General features: G+C 37.4%; 1 protein-coding gene across 2 annotated transcripts in view; it reads right to left on the bottom strand.

Annotated features, from left to right (window-relative positions):
- The window catches only part of LOC124187111 (protein O-GlcNAcase), a 142,694-nt gene that overhangs the window by 93,672 nt on the left and 32,189 nt on the right, over positions 1-16,833 (bottom strand). For both annotated transcript variants that reach the window (XM_046579374.1, XM_046579373.1), the window contains exons 4-5: positions 2,269-2,713; positions 187-770 (exon numbers count right to left, since the gene is read on the bottom strand). In XM_046579374.1, the coding sequence (XP_046435330.1) occupies positions 187-770; positions 2,269-2,713 (1,029 nt within the window). The remainder of the gene's footprint in view (positions 1-186; positions 771-2,268; positions 2,714-16,833) is intronic.

The raw sequence follows: 16,833 nt of genomic DNA on the forward strand, positions 1-16,833 counted from the left end.
TACAATCGGAAAACACTTTTTTTAAGACCAAGAAGGAGCTACGATATTGAAGCGCGAGATTCGCTATTTAAATAATTTGTTTCATATCTAATCTCAGCTTAAAAATATAATCGAAACACAGTACATGGTCAACACTTCAGTAGGTTTCATTTCAACATAAACCAAAGCAACTCCAAGTAACCTTACCGAAATATTTTCTATCATTGCGTCATCTTCAGTTGTGCTTTTTACCAAATGCGCAGGTGAGTGGCCAGGTGTAATAGTACATTCCATTGGTTCAGTGGCTGGTGTAACGTTAGGTATCGTTTCGCTCCCGGAATTTGGTACCACCGAAGGTATAATCGATTCATTGACTACTTTAGTATCGGATACTAAAGAGTTCATAACAGGTCCACAAGCAGGTTGCAGAAAGCCTTCAGTACCTGTGACGCTCGAACACACCTCTGCCAATGCTTTAAGATGATTTGAATTATTAGAAGACGTTGTAGCTGCCGATACTGTAGTATTTGTTGTTGACGTAAGACTCATGCATGTGTTGACCGAAGGTATTATCGGGATTGGAACTGTAGGAGCCACGCATGGCTGAGGTTTTACAATGACTCCCCAAGCTGCACGTTTTTTATGAAATTCAACCAGCCAATCACTTATAGCATTTTTAAGAGCGTGCCGAGGATGGTACATATTAGGGCACAGATTTGATGGTACATCTTCACCAACCACGCCATCTTCTGTTTCAGTTTCCAGTTTGATATCAGCCGATACGGTGTCATCTAACGGAAAAAATAATTATCGAAAGTATAAAACGTATGTTGCCACATTTTCTTACTGTTGCTAGTTTTATATACTTAAAATTTAATTCATTATTAGGAGTGGGGGCAACACTGATTATGAGAGAACCATCAGGGGATCTGATACCTTTTCTTGCCTTGACAATGCGCAATTGAACGAATGTACATACAGTCTGTCTCATAACTTACTACTATTGAATAAACCCTTAAGGATGTATGCAATATTTTTTAATCTAATAGTGCACCAGAGAAAAATAGATCGCTAGTTTTTTAGCTCTTCCTGGGACGCTGTCATAACTAGTCACATTCAGTTTTTCTGAATTTCAGCGATACCTAACCTGACATCCCACGAAACAACTAGGTGTTTCATGAGCAGTTTATCCTACTTGAATGAGAATACAACTCTCCCACAGGTATTCAAACCTATTAAATTATTTTTGACGAATGTGTTTAAATAACTTCAAACCATGTATTCAATTTTGACCATCGATGCATTGAAACTTTTGGCCTTGAACTATCTAAAAACAATGATCTTAATGGCGCTCCAACGAAAATACAATAAAATTCATCTAGAGTGTTTTTTACTATTGGGATATGGTATGAATATCGGTGAATATTGCAGAAGTTTTTTGTATCAAATTTTAAATCTGAAATTTAACAAGGAGCTCGAATAAAACAAAGAAGCCAGAAATAAAATTTTTTTTCACTGTTAATTATTTCTCTAAATTACATGATCTGTCCGGAAAGTAGTCGGACTGAATTTTTCCCGCCCAGATAGAGCGACGGAGGGGAACCTTTTTACGTGGATCAAGTTGTGGGGAATTTTAGCTAATCAGCGCACCGGTACCCAATCGCCTTCGAGCCTTTCCGGAATCGAGGTCGATTTTAAAGTGAACCTCAGTCAAGGTGCCTTGTCACGCTTCGCAATGAACCGTTTAATTGAGCAGCGTTACGCGACAAAGTTTTGCTTCAAACTAGGTACAACCGCGAGTGAAACTCATGAAATGATGAAAAGTCCCCAGCCACCCTACAGCCCAGATGTAGCTCCACCAGACTTCTTTCTCTTACCCCGATTCAAACGGGTTCCGAAAGGACAGCATCACGGCTCGGTCCAGGCTATTTAAAAGGCCATGACGAGGCACCTTGACTGGGGTTTACTTTAAAATCTACCTACACTCCGGAAAGGCTTAAACGCGATTGAGGACCGGTGCGCTGCTTAACTAACAATAAGACTCCCTACAATCCGACCCACGCGAAAAGGTCCCCCTCCATCATTCTGTCTGGGCGGGCAAAATTCAGTTCGACTACTTTCCAGACAGTCCCTGTGTACATTCTCTACGGTAAATCCCAAATAATCCGTTGTCTGTATGTAAGGATTGCAATCGTTACCTCAAATTCTAAGAGAATATGACAATTTTCGAACATGCAAGTTTTTAAGTACACTCAGTAAAATCGATGAAGTAGTTATTTTATAACTTACTCAGGCTAAGATCTCTTTTTCCATCGATGTTGCATCGACTCCATTGGGCCAAGGTATGTATTGCCACAAAGTTAGCACCATATTCACAATTAGGATTTGTCAATACTCCTCTCAATTTAGGAATGAGATCTGGTGACCTCCCGGAATAAGGACCAAGGAATACTCTTTTTTGATCGTAATCATTGGCGTGGAGATTATCCCAGATAACTGGAGGCCTACGTAAGACGTCAGTGATTTCCTCTATCGATTCGATTGTTAAGAGCCGTGAAATGACCTTCGGTCCTGTCCACATTACATCAATTTCTTGTACTAATTTACTACCCAATGTATTTAGGTACTCTGAACTAGGGACGTTTGGCATGGCGCGCGTCGCACAGTATTGCGTTGGACAAAGCAGAAAACGTGGTTGTCCAAGGTGTTGAAAAATATCATTTGTAACAGAGACCTGAAACAAGAAATGAAAATCATTCGATCACATTCAACAAGCAAAGAAGAATGTCATACGAAAGGTGGGTATTGAAAGACCTAGTGATGTAAAGAATTGTAAACAGAAAGGTGAAAGGTATTCTATTACATGCACAAGGAAGACTCTATTTGCACAGGGTAAAAATTAAATATGTGCAGCCACTTCGCCAGATGATGGTTCCAAAGGACAGGGCTGGTAGAATTCAAGTCGTCTCAAAAAAGTCAGAAGTGTCTTTAAACCCTAAGAAAAAATGACAGGAAAGTGACCGATCAGGATTAATTATTATATAGTAATTAGACGACGTATGCTACCACGGTGTTATTCATCTCGGCAAAAAGAGCCCCAATTTCTAGTAAGGTAGTTTTTTCCAAAATGCTTCTTCTTACAATCGTGCTAAAAAAAAAGTGCTATTTTTTCATTACCATCATTTACATAAGCAGTCAAAATTTGAGTGAGCTTGGCCGTGGCAATCTCGAATTATTAATTGTCAAAGTTTTAACTCTCAACACGAGATTCCCTATCTTAAGCCTGCGGCGACATACCCAAGATCTACTTTTCCATAAATTTCTCGGAAATGCTCCTAGGAATGATTATGAAAAACAAGTATGATGTAAAAGACACCATAACGAAATCTTCCCTCGCTGAGTGAGGTATGCTCCACCGTACCATTTCAGAGTAATTTCAATCCAAAGTTGAGAATTTTATAGTGCGAACGACGCGAGTCAGCGAGAGCAAGAAAGTGAGCCAAGATGACAGTGAACGCTAGCATCTCAAATGTTAGAATCTCACAAATCTGTATGACTACCAATTTTCAAAACTTCCGCTAGACTTTTCAAGATGACCTCTTATAGAGCAGCAAATGACTGAACTATTAAGCGTTGATGAAAATAAAGCCCTAGAGCATTGGATGGCCTACGGCTTGCCTTTAGCTGGTATTGAAATACTTATTCGCGCCGAATAAGATCTACTTTACGAACATGCCACATAAAGTACAATTCTTTGTCCGTCCTCAAAGTGAGTAAACGTACAATGAAGCCTCCGCAGAAACTAAAACGAAAGAATACTGATCGTGAAAGTCTGCCTATAGCAGGAACTTCACGATCAGATTTTCCACGCGAATTTGTTAAAAGTAAATTTGTTGATAGTTTGCATGTTTAGAAACACTGATCCCGGAAATGAAAGAGAAGACAACCCGTGCAGTGTACTCTTCTATAGAATTGATAGAGAAAATGGACGTAATGAACAAGACGCAAAGTATGGTAACATCAAATCGATCGAAAATTATGGGTAAAAAAATGACGTTGGAAGTCATAGATCTAATGTATAGTGACGAATTCATTGAGAACAAAGAACTGATGACTACAGAGAAATAATGCGAATTGCATACTGAAATAGCACCGATAAACACTAAACATGCGACAGTAGTCTTCAAGTTGACCAGAAAAGAGTGAAGATCAGCCAGAAAGGTCCAGTCGCATTTGAATTTACGGCAAATTTGACATGATATTTTCGTAAAATTGAGTAATAATGGATTCATAAAATACTATATTTTACGGCTTGTACTCCAAAATAGTAATATTAGGAGGTTTCAATAATTGAATAAAAATTTGCACTTATTCCTCTGTTCTACCTACATTGGCAATATTCTGCCTGAGATATTATTAAAGTTTTATTTTTGATTGTAGTTAAATGCAGTTGGACTTTTGGAACTCCATTCGAATTGTCCACTTAAAACATTAACGACAAAAAGCAGGCGCAAACTCACAAGTAAAACCCAGCTATGGCGTTAGAAGAACCACGTAAAATGCAGCAGTAAAAAGTTTGAAAAATATCAAATAATGGATGGGTGGGTGTTTGGTCGTTTTGAAAAGGCCAGAAAAAATACGCATCTGATTAGTACACGAACATAGCGAGAATGGGCAATGACCACTTGAATTGAAACCTTAAGAAATATACATAAAAATCCAGAATGAACGCAAATAATACTGTCGACTGATATTGATTTATCGCACTGTATATGGAGCAATCCATACCATTTCGACCTGGGTCTGATCATTGACCTCTCGGATTGAGTCAGCGATTTTTTACATGATTGTTCTCATTTTAAAAGTTCTTTAAGAGTTCTTACGCACTCGCTTTTTGTTTTAGATTCTTTGGACTCGATTTGAATTTTCTACAATTTTTGAAAACGATTGTATGGATCGAAATAATTTTAAAATCTGCAAAAATTCTGAAAAATCTGTCTAGAATCAAAATTTTTAAGCTTATATATGCGGTGGAAAGATTCTTCCGTTTTACTGATTTAAAGCTTTTCCCGAAAAAAAGTAGAAGCGGGTGTCATTTTACTAAGGATGGTTGCTGAAAAATTATCGTATGTCAAACCAGATTACTGAAAATATTTTAGATTTTTTACAAGATTTTTTTTCTTTATTTTGCTAAGGAAAAAAATTGAAAATAATAAAATGGTTCCGAATAATTTTCAAAAATTCGGTGTGATATATGGAAATGTTTCAGCAACAAACCATAGTAAAATGACTCCTGCTTCTAATTTTTTTACAGTTTTTTTCGGAACAAGCTCGAAAACCGTAAGAAGGAATAATCTCCCCACTGCGTCGATGAGCTTAAAAATATTGATACCTGATACACGATTATGCAGAATTTTTTCAGATTTTTAAATTATATTGATCAACAAAATCCTTTTAAAAACTTGTAGAAAATTCAAATCGAGTCCGAGAAATCTAAAGAAAAACGCGCGCCTTTCAAATTGAGAAGAATCATATAAATTCTCGCAGACCCAATCTGAGAGGCCATCGCTCAGACCTAGATCGATATGGTATGGACTGCCCCATTCGTTTTGAAATGATTTTGGTAACTTTTTTAAAGAAAATCATTTGTATTAAGAGGTAAATAAAAATGATCACATCCGTTATGTTAATTTTTGGTAAACTCCAATGTCCTCGTTAGTGTTAAGAAGTTAAAAAATGTGTATATGATATGTCTATTTTATTTTGAGGGCATATAGACCGGGTGATTCGCGATATATGAAATTTATCTCGCAGTTATATGTTCTCTCGTATATTAGGACACTGCATCTTCCAAATATTTGTAAACCCATGTAGAAGACTTACATAATCGAGTGAACAACCGCAACGATCGTACCAGCACGACGCTAGTTACGTATTCGCACATATACAATATACATATATTGTGATAATATGTTTCCCTAACACTCAGTACTCATTAACGACTAAGTGAGTGTAGCGAGTGCAGAACAACGTTGAACCAGCGCGGGACCAGGCGAAGCGACGAAACGAGCATAATCATCAGCCAGTCATACATAGCATTAAAGTTCGAAACCAAATTTTGGATGTTCGGATGTTCGGATGTTCAGAGAGTGACGTCACCAACAATTTTTTCTCACTTGACGTCATCGATCTATAGTAATCGTCGACAACCAAAATCAGCTAGCCGAATTCCTCAGTCCGGAAACAACCACGCAGTAGAGAGGACGTATGAGAATCGCACTCCGCAGATTTCGAGGGCCAGGTTCTCCAGCTCCTGGATCCCTGCGCTCCCAGTCCGCTAAATGCTGAAACTCGACTTCCAGGACAAGCGCTCCGTAGTTCATGTGCTACAGGTCCACTGCTTGGTGAAACTCGACTTCCAGGACAAGCGCTCCGTAGTTCCTGTGCTCCAGGTCTACTACTTGGTGAAACTCGACCTCTAGAACAAGCGCTTCGTAGTTCTAGCTGTCCAGGTCCTTAACCTGGTGATTTTTGACCTTCAAGAGTAATTTCCCGTGATTCCTGCGTTCCAGGTCCTTTACCTGGTGGATCTCGCCCTCCAGGACTCGCGCTCCGTAGTTTTGGCTGTCCAGATTTTTTACCTTGTGGATTTCGACCTCCAGGACTGGCACTCCGTAGTTACGTTTTGTTGAAATTGTTGCTGTACATTCAATATCTACTAATAACGTTACTGACTGGACGTCGAGACTCACTATGTAAATTATTGTGTATGTATTGTAACGTTTGGACGAACGTCACGAAATAAATACGGGTTCGTGAGCTTAACTAGCGAAGAAATCAAAGGCGGAAATTAAATATTGAGCAAATGCTTTAATGGCAAGTAAGTGTTTTCAGTTTAACCGTCCGAAGCAAGGCTGTTTTTACAATACCATCGGTTGACGCAGCAACCTTATTCATTGTATGACAGATGAAGTCTTACATGTCTTTTATCTGTATGACTAATAGATCAGCTGAAAGGGAGGTAAAACGGGTAATTTCACCTTTTGTAACAGTATATCACGATACATACGAGCAGAATTATCTGGTAGTCAATTATGTTTTAAAGTTTTACAAATGTACGCTGAACTCATGACAGTAAGGCTTTATCTAAACGAGCACAAAAATCAGCTGTACTAGACATAAGTACTAGGCGTAGTGAGCACATAAGCACATCTTGAATTGTGTATTTGCACATATGTTTAATGATGTGTTTATTAACACTTATTACCCATTGAACAGTCCTCAAGCAGCTAAGGCGTAAGGTATCTGGTAAATCTCGTATCATCTGGTAAAATACTGACAACGAGTAAGTGAGCGCACGAGCACAAAAACCAGCTACACTAGGCATCCGACCCCGAGTGAGCTAGAGCGAGCGAGGATTTTAAAGCTAGTAATTAATTATTTTATGGAATAAAATTCCGGAAAAAATCACAGAAAATTACACAAATCGAGACGTTCAAGCTGTCGAAAAGAGAAGGTAGTCACTAGCTGGAATCCACCGGAAATCAGCAATCGAAATCTCCAAGAATTTTTAGACGCTCGAGTTTGATACCGAAAAATCTGAAAAAAATCCGTAACATGTGTACAGATATCTGCTAGATTTGTGATTTGTTTCATAATTTTCAGAGTTAAGATGTCAGATTTAACGCGAAGAGAGTACAAAACAGGTTTTTTTTTTGCGATAACTTCGAGCAAAATGGAGTTAGACGGCTCAAATTTGGTATGGGTCGATCGTTCATCAATATCAAGCAGGATGTCACTTGCACAATCCATTCAGAGCGGGGGCACTTTTGGCATGCTCACCAGGCTGTGCCTTGTGCATGGAAGAAAATTATGCCTTTGTGGTCAAAAAGTAAAAATTTAAAACTTTTTTGAAATAGCAAAGTCAAAGAGACTATTCATCCAAATTTTGTTTATCTTACAGTCCCAAAGTGAAGCCTTTGCTTTTGCACATCAGTTTTGAAAATATTTTCCTGACAACAGCCTAGGGAGCCAAGATATGTGGGCAGAACCACAAAACTTCGAACTTTTCCGAAATAGAAATATTTATTTTTAAGTCTGCGAACATACATTCCAGATTTGGTGTGTTTCCAAATGCCTTGAAATACGAATAATTCGCGTTTTTAATTATTTTCAGGTAATCATAATATTGTTGTTTTAACATTAGCAAAAGAAATGAGTGCGTTGAGTCAACGCGACAGAAGTGAAACTTCCGAGTCGTTTATGTATTTGTTTTTTTTTACCCTTTCACTAGGTTGTGTGGAGAATCATTAGTATAATTGTTGTATTCAATGGTGAAGTGAGGTTGAGCATTATATATGACAATGAATATGTCCATAAAAGGAGTGTATAAGATTGAGACTTAGGTAGCCTAACTGAGCTACATGTCTGTTAATTTACAATAAAAGCATGGCTGAAAGTTAACACTTAGATTCCACATCTCTCTGGAATCACACTGTTGCCACACTGGGATCAGACTGACCTTAAACTTATCCACCTACAAATGATAATTCAGTATGAATAAAAAACAAAATAAGTTATACATTGATGAAAATCCAGAAATAAAAATTTAATTAGTAAGTGATACTTGACCTTTTTACAAAAATACCTTCAGGAATAAATCAAATTCTATCATTATCGTTTCACGTATGCATCATGCCTTGAAAGAAGCACGCAGAGTACCGCTTACTAATTTAATTATTTTCTCTGGATTTTCACCATTGTATAAGTTATTTTGTTTGTTATTTATACTTGACTATCATTTGTAGTTGGATAAGTTTAGGGTCAGTCTGATCCCATTGTAGCAGCAGTGTAATTCCAGAGAGATGTGAAATCTAAGGGTTAAGTTTGAATCATGCTTTGATTGCGAATTAACAAATATGTACTCGGCAGTAGTATGTGATTTCAATCTGTTTTGATAAACGATAAAAAGACATTTTAATGTTTTTGGCGAAAGGTTTTTGCACCAGTGGTACTTTTTGAGGAGATACACATATAAATACGGTGACGATCAGCTGTATGCGGTCCCCATAAGCGACAGCTGACAATAACATGAAGAAGACGCGAAGGACGCCGATGACAGCCGACGATGACCGACAACACGCGTACGGAGTCAGAGGACACAGACAGAATTCAGATAGGCTCGCGGGACACGGACAGAAAATTGCGAGTTTGACCGCAGCGGTGAATTCGACGGAGGGGCCCTCAAGAGTATAAGTACTGGTGCGCCAGGAGGCTACGGCAGCAGATCTCCGGGAAAGCGCCAAGCTGACACACCACGTGTAATTGAGATCGAAACAGGGGGCAGCGCCTAATTCAATATGGCGTCCAAGAACGAGATACGAGTGCAGTGGCAGCAAGATAACAGAAACGGTTAAAGGTAGGAAAAGGTTTCGAAGAAAACTAAAAACAAATAAACCGGTGTAAGATATTCCCTAAAACCGCACAAAACTTGGTGAAAAGTAAGTATACATAATCTCTAATCGGCTTGCTGAACGAAACATGACTTGCGAAACACTAACCCCGGACAATTTGGTTATCGAGAATCGAAAAATGTGGATAAATTTACCTCACACATTTGCTGAGGCTTCACCAGCTAGCAGAAAACTGGTTAAAGGCTTTAGTATTTAATGGCTTTACAATTCCAAAAACATAATATTTTGTGGCTGGAAAAACAAGTTAGAGACTAAAAAGACGGTACGTAACCCCATTGCCTTCTGCCTACAAAGATCAAATCCGCATGGTGCCCCAGACGTGATTCGGGGAATCATTGATAACGGTGAGATAAAGTCGATGTCCTGCACGTGTTAAGCTGGTTTGAGCTAAAAATGCAAACACATCGTGGTAGTGTTAATATACTGCAACAGGTACATGCTATTCATTACAGCAGTCTTAAGGGATCGTCTCAGTGTGACCCTCCGAAAAATCACTGATTTTCGCCAATTTTTTTTTTAATGTTCAAATAAACTAATCGGTCCGGTTTTTTTTTTTATAAATAAATACGTTTATGAAGAATACAAAATGATTTTTTTAAAGTTTATTTATTGAGTGCATCATTGTTGAATAAATTGTTGTAATTTCACGTGAAAAAAAAAGGTGCTGCACGGTTTCCACGATGACGGCCGCAATTTTGATCTGAAAAAAAAGTTTCAAAAAGATTATTGATCTGTAGGAAAGTCGCTATCGCGCTATGGAGGGTTTTTTTTTTTTGTCAAATTTGACAAAATGGCGGTGGTTTGAACAAAAAGTGTCGAATGTGGCCCTTTTTTTCGACAGTTTTTTGTAAAAAAAAATAGGAAGTTGTCAAAAAAAAAAAAAAAAGCTTCCATAGCGCGATAAAGAATGACGTTTAAAATGTTCTCCCGAAATTGGAACTAGATATCTTGAAAACTCTTCCTTTGAGAGTGGAAACCGTTTTGAAAAACACCATTCTGAGAAAAACGCGTTTAAAGTTTGAAGTACGAAAATTTTAGAGAAATCGTTTACTTACAATCAATCGGCAATGCCAGGTCCATACAATATTCCTTCTGCTTCCTCGAACTGCTCATTTTCGGCTGAAATTTCGTTTCGACGGGCTGTCCTGGCTTCTTTGCTGTCCAGAGAGCTTCGGCGATCTGCAGTTTTGATGCGCTCTGCTTTATATTTTGCAGCGAAGTCTGCGGCTATCGGCCCTATGGTGCATCCCATTGTCTCCATGATTTTTAAAAGTGGATCGAACCCTTCGTTGAACGTACAGGCTGCACAATACGTCGCGATTTCTACGGTTTGCTTCCCACAGAATATGTGTTTGGGAGCGAGTTGCCACACGCAATGATTAAAACTCTCGTTATTATTTTGAGTATTTGCGCCCGTACATCTCTCTAACAAATCGTCGGTGGTCAAATCTTCGTAGATTGGCTTCAAAACCTCTTGGACATCGTCATCGAGCGCTGGTGGATGAGAATATTTTTCCTGAATTCCATTGGCCTCAGCTTTGCGCCATTCGCACCACGAATCTCCTCCCGAAGGACAATACTGATGCTGGGGATTCTCATCAGTTGAGCTTTTGTGGTAAAACGTCGCCCATATTGCGTTCCTCATGTTCTCAACGGAATCGGAGTTTCGACGAACTGCCAAGCCATAATATTCAGAAAGAGTTGTTAACAACTTTAGTGTCAATTGCACTTTTTTTGGTTCAGCAGCAGGTTCTTGCATTGCATTTTTTCCCCCTTTCGCAATACTTGAACGAGCTCTTATTTTCTTCGGTTCAGTCTCCACTTGTTTGTCTGCAATTTGCTTCTTGGCTTTCTTCAATTGGACCAACCTTTTTCTCGCTTCGTTTCCCCTTTTGTAAACACGTTTTTTGACGTGCAGAACGCATTCTTTTTTTCTTATCGTGAGCTCGTCGCCATAAGACTTGGCTTCTAACAACATTTTGAAGGTCTTTGTATCTCCATCTCCAATATAAAATCCGTATTTTGCATTGTGGATTTCCTCAGATCTCTTGAAAATTTCGAGCATACCATCAACCTCCATTTTTCCAGCGCTGCCTTCGTGATTTACGTTGCACTCCGGTTCATGCGTCGCATACCATGCATCGTATTCAACCGTGTTTTCTCTTCCCTTCCAAAGTGAACAAACTCTGCAAAAGCTTGACCGAACAGCAACGTCCAGGACTTTATTGGTGTATTTTCCAATGACAGACACGATACCCATGCGCGAAGTAAAACCGCGCTTCGACCAGGATCCATCACCAGACACCGTGAGAATATCCGCCCGATCTTCCGCTTCCAAATTTTTTTTTTTTTCTTCAGAGCCTGCTTTTCGGATAACGGCATTGTATACCGATTTCACAACAATATGCAGCGTTTTCATGATTCCGTAATACGTTGTGCTGTTGAAAGTTGAACTTAGATCCATTAATGCGGCAAAATTTCTGATGCCATGTATGCCGATGCCGAGTATTCGCATGACGAAACAGAAACGGCGGTTGATTTCGTACGCATTGTTTATCAACGGACAAGAGTTGATCTCGGCCGGGTCCGAACACAAACAATCAACACAAATTTTGAATCCCAATCCTCGAATCGATTTTTTATAAAATCGCACATCACTATCACAATTTTTGCATTTCAGGAGTTGTTGAAGAGCGCCGAAAACCAAGGCAAATTCGATCAAAACATAGCTGAATGTTTGATCGATTTTGACCTCAAAGTCCGGACTCTTTCTCCCTATTTTCGCCGCCGAAGTACTTGCAAATGATATATTCGTCTCAATACAATGTCGATTTGTGCCCTCGAATTTTGCGGATCTTTTCCTATCACGTCGAGGTTTCATGTCTCTTGTGCCTTTTCTATCCATTTTGATTTTTTTCGTGGAGGTTTCACTCCTATGTCTATTCGTGGTCGATGTCGAAAACGAACTGAAATGCTTGGCAAGTTTATTTTCGATAATTATATTTCGATAATTATAGAACGTAAGTACCTCAGAAGGATGCACGTGCAGTTAGAAAAATAAACAAAAGGAATAACGGTCAAGCGGAACGGCGAACGCGGCAGGTGTCGCGCTCCGTTCTCCACTCCGTTCCGTTTCTACCGGAAACGCTGTAGCGACCGTAATATTTTGAATTTCGATTTGAAAATTTGAGAGAGTGTTTATTACAGTGTATACTATCCGATAATGCAATAAAAAAAAAATCGATTTTTCGAAAATTTCACACTGAGACGATCCCTTAATGCATAGAGTAAATAACGATCCAAATCAAAAATATCTGAAATGTAAAAAAAGCCGCCAAGTACCATAATTACATTATGATAAAAAACTTGTCGTCAATCTGTGCCCTGAAATCAGGAAAAATGCCAAGCACGACGTCCCCGCACGTACACGTGGTAAAGTCGGACCTCGCTTTTCGTGTAATGATATCGAAACATCATTCCAAGATCTACGTACTTGGCGGGCACACTTTCTCTTTTTTGCACCCATACTCGTCCTACGTGTGCTTGTGCCTTTAACCAAATTACACAAGCAATGATAATATTATTAGCTTTAAACTATATAATTGAAATAACAATAAAAATTGTATTTATATATGGTAATAATACAATGTTTTCTGTATTTTATAATTACTACTTACGCAAACAACTTAAATAAATTATTAAGGGTTTATTCATACGGTGAGAATTAAATATCAAACTGACACAATTTAACACAACTTTATTTCAATGTGAGAAAATAAAAAAATTTCGTCACCGTCTTAGTGCAGTCTGTAGCGGGTAAATTCACGAACTGCCTGGAAATTGCTGTCATTATAAGGATTTAACAATAGCCACAATTGAGAAAAGTTTATCTATAAATTGGGAATATTTTCTTTAAAAAAATATTTTTCGTATTTAGTCGGATATAAGACAAGCTACTGACAGTGTGACGTTAGTTATTTATACTTCCGGTCAACGGCTGTTTTGAACTACTTGTTGTGTATCGGGACATGGAAAAAAAGCATCCATACGCTCGCACGTAGCGATTTTCCCATGTTCAAGTAATAGGTAGATATTATTCATTGATACTATGTCGCCAATTTTAAAGCGAGAAACATTGACAATCATCTCTCTAAGTATATTTGTATATACGCGATTAAGGTTTTTTTCTAGACAGTGACGTATTATTCTTGATAATAGCACGAAACTTTGAGAAAACAATAGGAGAGTCAATTTTTATCTGGCCCGTAGTATTTAGTGACACTGCGGATTAAAAATTAGAACTCATTATCTCCAGAGCGGCAATATTAAAAGGTGTACTTGCTGTGTAGGATAGCATAAGAAATATTACACAATAATATCCAGTCAGTTCTCGAATTTGCCAGATACGGGTTACACTAAGAAGCTGCAAAGGATTTTTAAATTCTATGACTAAACTAAAGTTATGCTAGATTGTGTTACTTCAATATTCAATTTTCACCACATGAATAAGCCCTTAAGAATTGATTTAAGGTGTTCGCATAAGCAGTCATTATAATACAGAAAACATTGCATTATCACTAGGGTGGTCCTCATTTAGAATGTTGACAAATTTATTCTGGATCACCCCACCAAATCAACTATAAATAATTAAAAAACAAATCATAACTTTTTCAAATTTTAATATCCACTGTAACCCGTGCCTGTAAGAGGAAGGATTTCCCAATTTAAAATACACGTGTTTCGGACACGTTCTTAGTATATATTTTACTGTAAGAGTAATAATGTTCGAAAAAATCCATGAATGTGAGGTTCTAGTGAGCATGAGTGCTACTATCTGAGAAAAAATTCACATCATCATACCAGGTAATATAGACAATTGCATTTCTTATAAATAAAAACAAAAAGTCAAATTTCTAGGGTGTGCAATTCGTCGAGATTGGTTGGTATGGTGATGTGAATTTTTTCTCATATAGTAGTACTAATACTCACTAAACCTTCGCTATTACAGACCGATTCGAACATCGTCACTCATAAATAAAATATATGCTGAGAATGTATCTGAAACAAGTGTATATTGAAACGTGATATCCATCCATTTACAGGCACGGTTTAGAATCGATATAAAAATCTGAAAGAATTAGGAAATTGTTTTTGCATTATTTATAGTTGATTTGGGGAATGGACTGAAAAAAAATCATCAACACCTTAAGTAAGGATCACCCTAATTATGACTATGAATATAATTTTGACGCTCGTGTTCGCTGCGGAAAAAAGTTATGTTCACATTGAGTAAAAGTTAATAATTCTACATAATTCTAATACCGGTTAAGTGCCACGTTATTGTATACACTCTTGAATAATACCTCACCAAAAAATTAGGTGCACCAAACTGCCCCTTTGGTTATGGTGAATTTTTTGATAAATGGAAGCGGGAATTCAGGCACGGCGCGTGCTGGCGCGGCATGTATACTATACTGTGCGAAGTGCACCACAGTAGGGTGCGAATTTTAGTAATTTGTTTCTCATAAATATAATTATTATTGTACCGGATTCAACTATCATTTTCATTAACAAATCATTACTGATTCTTAAAAATGTTCTATTATTGTCTAATAGTACAAGATAATTAGGTTTGAAAATGGCAAAAAGGACTTAATTCTTAATTTTTTTAAGACAAGTAGAGGGTCATTAGAAAAGCCTAAAACCCACCAAAATCCAACAAAATTTCCTTGTGTTGGGTCCGCCATCTTGAAAAACATAAAAAACAGGTAATCCTCGATATCTCGACTTCTATTGGTCGGATTTTCGTTTCTTTTTTTAGTTTTGTAGGGAAAAATATTATCTACAACTTTTATGTGAAGTAATTTTTTATAGATGCGAAGGAAAACATTTTACGATAAAAAAAAGTGTATCACAGTATATACTTTCCATCTATAGACTTACATACGGTATAATACACTCAGAAAGAGTAGACCCAAAACGATACAATTTTCTCCGCAATAAACTCCGGCCATTAGTAAATTTTGGAAAATTTCAAGCTATAAACTTAATGCAAGGGACACTTATTGTATATTTTCAGTTATTTGAAATACAGATTGGATATTTTCGGAAAATAATTAAAAGAATTTTTAACAGATTCATAATAATTCAATAATTCAAATAATAAAATAATTTCTGAATGAATCTAGACAAACTATTTAATTTAAAAATTCTCAATTACTAATAATTTCGAATTATTTGTTGGAATCGCCAACTGTAAACAAACCAAGGGTAGTTGCAATGTCTGACTGCAGTGACTCTAGCGACAATAACGATAGCGATTCGGATAGCAATTGGAGCCTTTAATTTCAAGTGCATTTGAGTCATTTTATTATATGAATGTAACATTTAATGTAATTTCCTAATAAATAAGTATTTGTATTCAAATTCGTATTTACATTTACATACTTTCCCAATCTACTATATCCTACACATGTACGTAATAATGAATTATTTCTATTCAAAACCCCTTGGTACCTAATTCCATAGAGATTGATTCAAATTTAAATAAAATTACCCGCCATTTTTCAGCCGCCATTTTTTTTTTTGGAGACTTGACTTCAGATTCGTGTTCAGCGATCTCAAAAACCCCCTGGTACCAAATTCCATAAAGATTGATTCAAGTTTAAATAAAATTACTCGCCATTTTTGGGCCGCCATTTTGTTTTTTGGAAATTTTACTTCAGATTCATGTTCGGCGACTTCAAAAACCCGCTGGTACCAAATTCCATAAAGATTGATTCAAGTTTAAATAAAATTATCCGCCATTTTTAAACCGTCATTTTGTTTTTTGGAAATTTGACTTCAGACTCGTATTCAGCGATCTTAAAAATCCCCGAGTAATGAATCTGATAGCGATTCGATAACACCTTCAATTTTTGGCTAGAGATTCGGGATTTGGAACCACTATGCGACGTGTACGTGCGGGGAGGTTGTGCTTGGCATTTTTCCTGGTTTCACGGCAATGATTGACGATAAGTTTTTCATTATAATGTAATTATGGTACTTGGCGGCGTTTTTTACATTTCAGATGTTTGTGATTCGGATTTCATTACTTTTTGCAAGTCTCCAACAGCAACAATAATACATCGTATAACCAATCATTTGATAAATACAATCCTTTCAGCCGTCAAGACATATAACACTTGCAGTTGATAATGTTGCACACTGCGATAACTCACTAGGGAATAAAATCGGATTCATATACAACTTGAACTTATATAAACAAGAAGATAATTTACTGGTGACAAATAAAGAGTTGCGAAATGCAATTGTGCATGCGGTGGTACAGGTGAGTTAAAGTATTTCGCACAGTTTTAATATGTAATTTGAAACTGAACAA

Source organism: Neodiprion fabricii, chromosome 7, assembly GCF_021155785.1.
Source record: "Neodiprion fabricii isolate iyNeoFabr1 chromosome 7, iyNeoFabr1.1, whole genome shotgun sequence".
NCBI classification, from domain to species: Eukaryota; Metazoa; Arthropoda; class Insecta; order Hymenoptera; family Diprionidae; genus Neodiprion; species Neodiprion fabricii.